This window comes from Tupaia chinensis, unplaced genomic scaffold (assembly GCF_000334495.1).
Source record: "Tupaia chinensis unplaced genomic scaffold, TupChi_1.0 Scaffold000251_1, whole genome shotgun sequence".
NCBI classification, from domain to species: Eukaryota; Metazoa; Chordata; class Mammalia; order Scandentia; family Tupaiidae; genus Tupaia; species Tupaia belangeri.
Genome location: NW_006159731.1, coordinates 2,844,291 through 2,845,148, shown reverse-complemented (window position 1 = coordinate 2,845,148; position 858 = coordinate 2,844,291). Strand labels below are relative to the sequence as shown.

The following is an 858-nucleotide window of genomic DNA, read 5'->3' as shown; positions in this document are numbered from 1 at the left end:
GCTCCTGCGCCTTGCGGAAGGCTTAGCAGCTCTGGCCGTAGTCACGGAAGGTCTGTAGATCTAGCTGCGCCAAAGGCTGGGCAGGGCCCGGCGGGGGGTTGTAGCACAGGGTTGTGGACCCCGCGGGACTGTCTGCGCCGTCGGAGCCGGAGCTAGGGGACTCGAACAAGTCGCAAACGCCGGAGTCTCCAGGAAGCGGGTACGGATTCAGCGGCTGCAGCGGTTGCTTCCTCCGGAGGCGCGGGCGCCTGCTCTTCTTCACAGGGGCGCGGAGATTCTGGTCGTCCATCCTCCACACCTGAGCAGCGGGGCTTGTGGGGCAGGGGGTCACCATGATGCAGTTGAGTGGCCGCCCTGCTGCCCCCCCATGCCCCGCTACTGAAACTGCAAGCTTGCAAGAAGCCAAGCCCGGCGGCCAGAGCGGCTCTAAGTACCCCACCTGCCCCTTCCCGATGCCACACCCCCTACCTCTCACTGGCTGAGCCTGAAGCGGCACCAGAACCGCGCTTTCCAGGCTAGGGAACCACTCCCCCGCTCCAGCTCCTGGCAGTGCAGGGCAGCCTCGGCCCCCGAGAGGCAGTAGGTGCTGCAGAGGGCGCTGCAGAGCGCGCCTGGTACCCGCCTTCCGCCGCCTGCTCCGCGCGCGTTCCGCGTTACCCCAGCAACCAGAGCCCGGGGAGCGGCGGGGCCCGGGCTTCCTCCTCCGCGCCCGGTCCGCGTTACCCCAGCAACCAGAGCGCGGGGAGCGGCGGGACCTGGGCTCGCCGAATGGGTGGGAGTGGGGTGGCCGGGTCCCGCCAGGTGATGGCGGGCCGGCTGAGCGGCTCGCCCGTGCCCCGGGTGAAGCATCTCCCTGCG

At 69.7% G+C, this 858-nt stretch overlaps 1 protein-coding gene across 1 annotated transcript in view; it reads right to left on the bottom strand.

Annotated features, from left to right (window-relative positions):
- Nucleotides 1-391, bottom strand: part of CCNO (cyclin O) — a 2,228-nt gene extending 1,837 nt beyond the window's left edge. Inside the window, 1 exon segment of the mRNA XM_006149002.2 lies at nucleotides 11-391. Coding sequence (XP_006149064.1) covers nucleotides 11-334 — 324 coding nt within the window. The 5' untranslated portion in view covers nucleotides 335-391.
- Nucleotides 392-858: the final 467 nt, after the last annotated feature.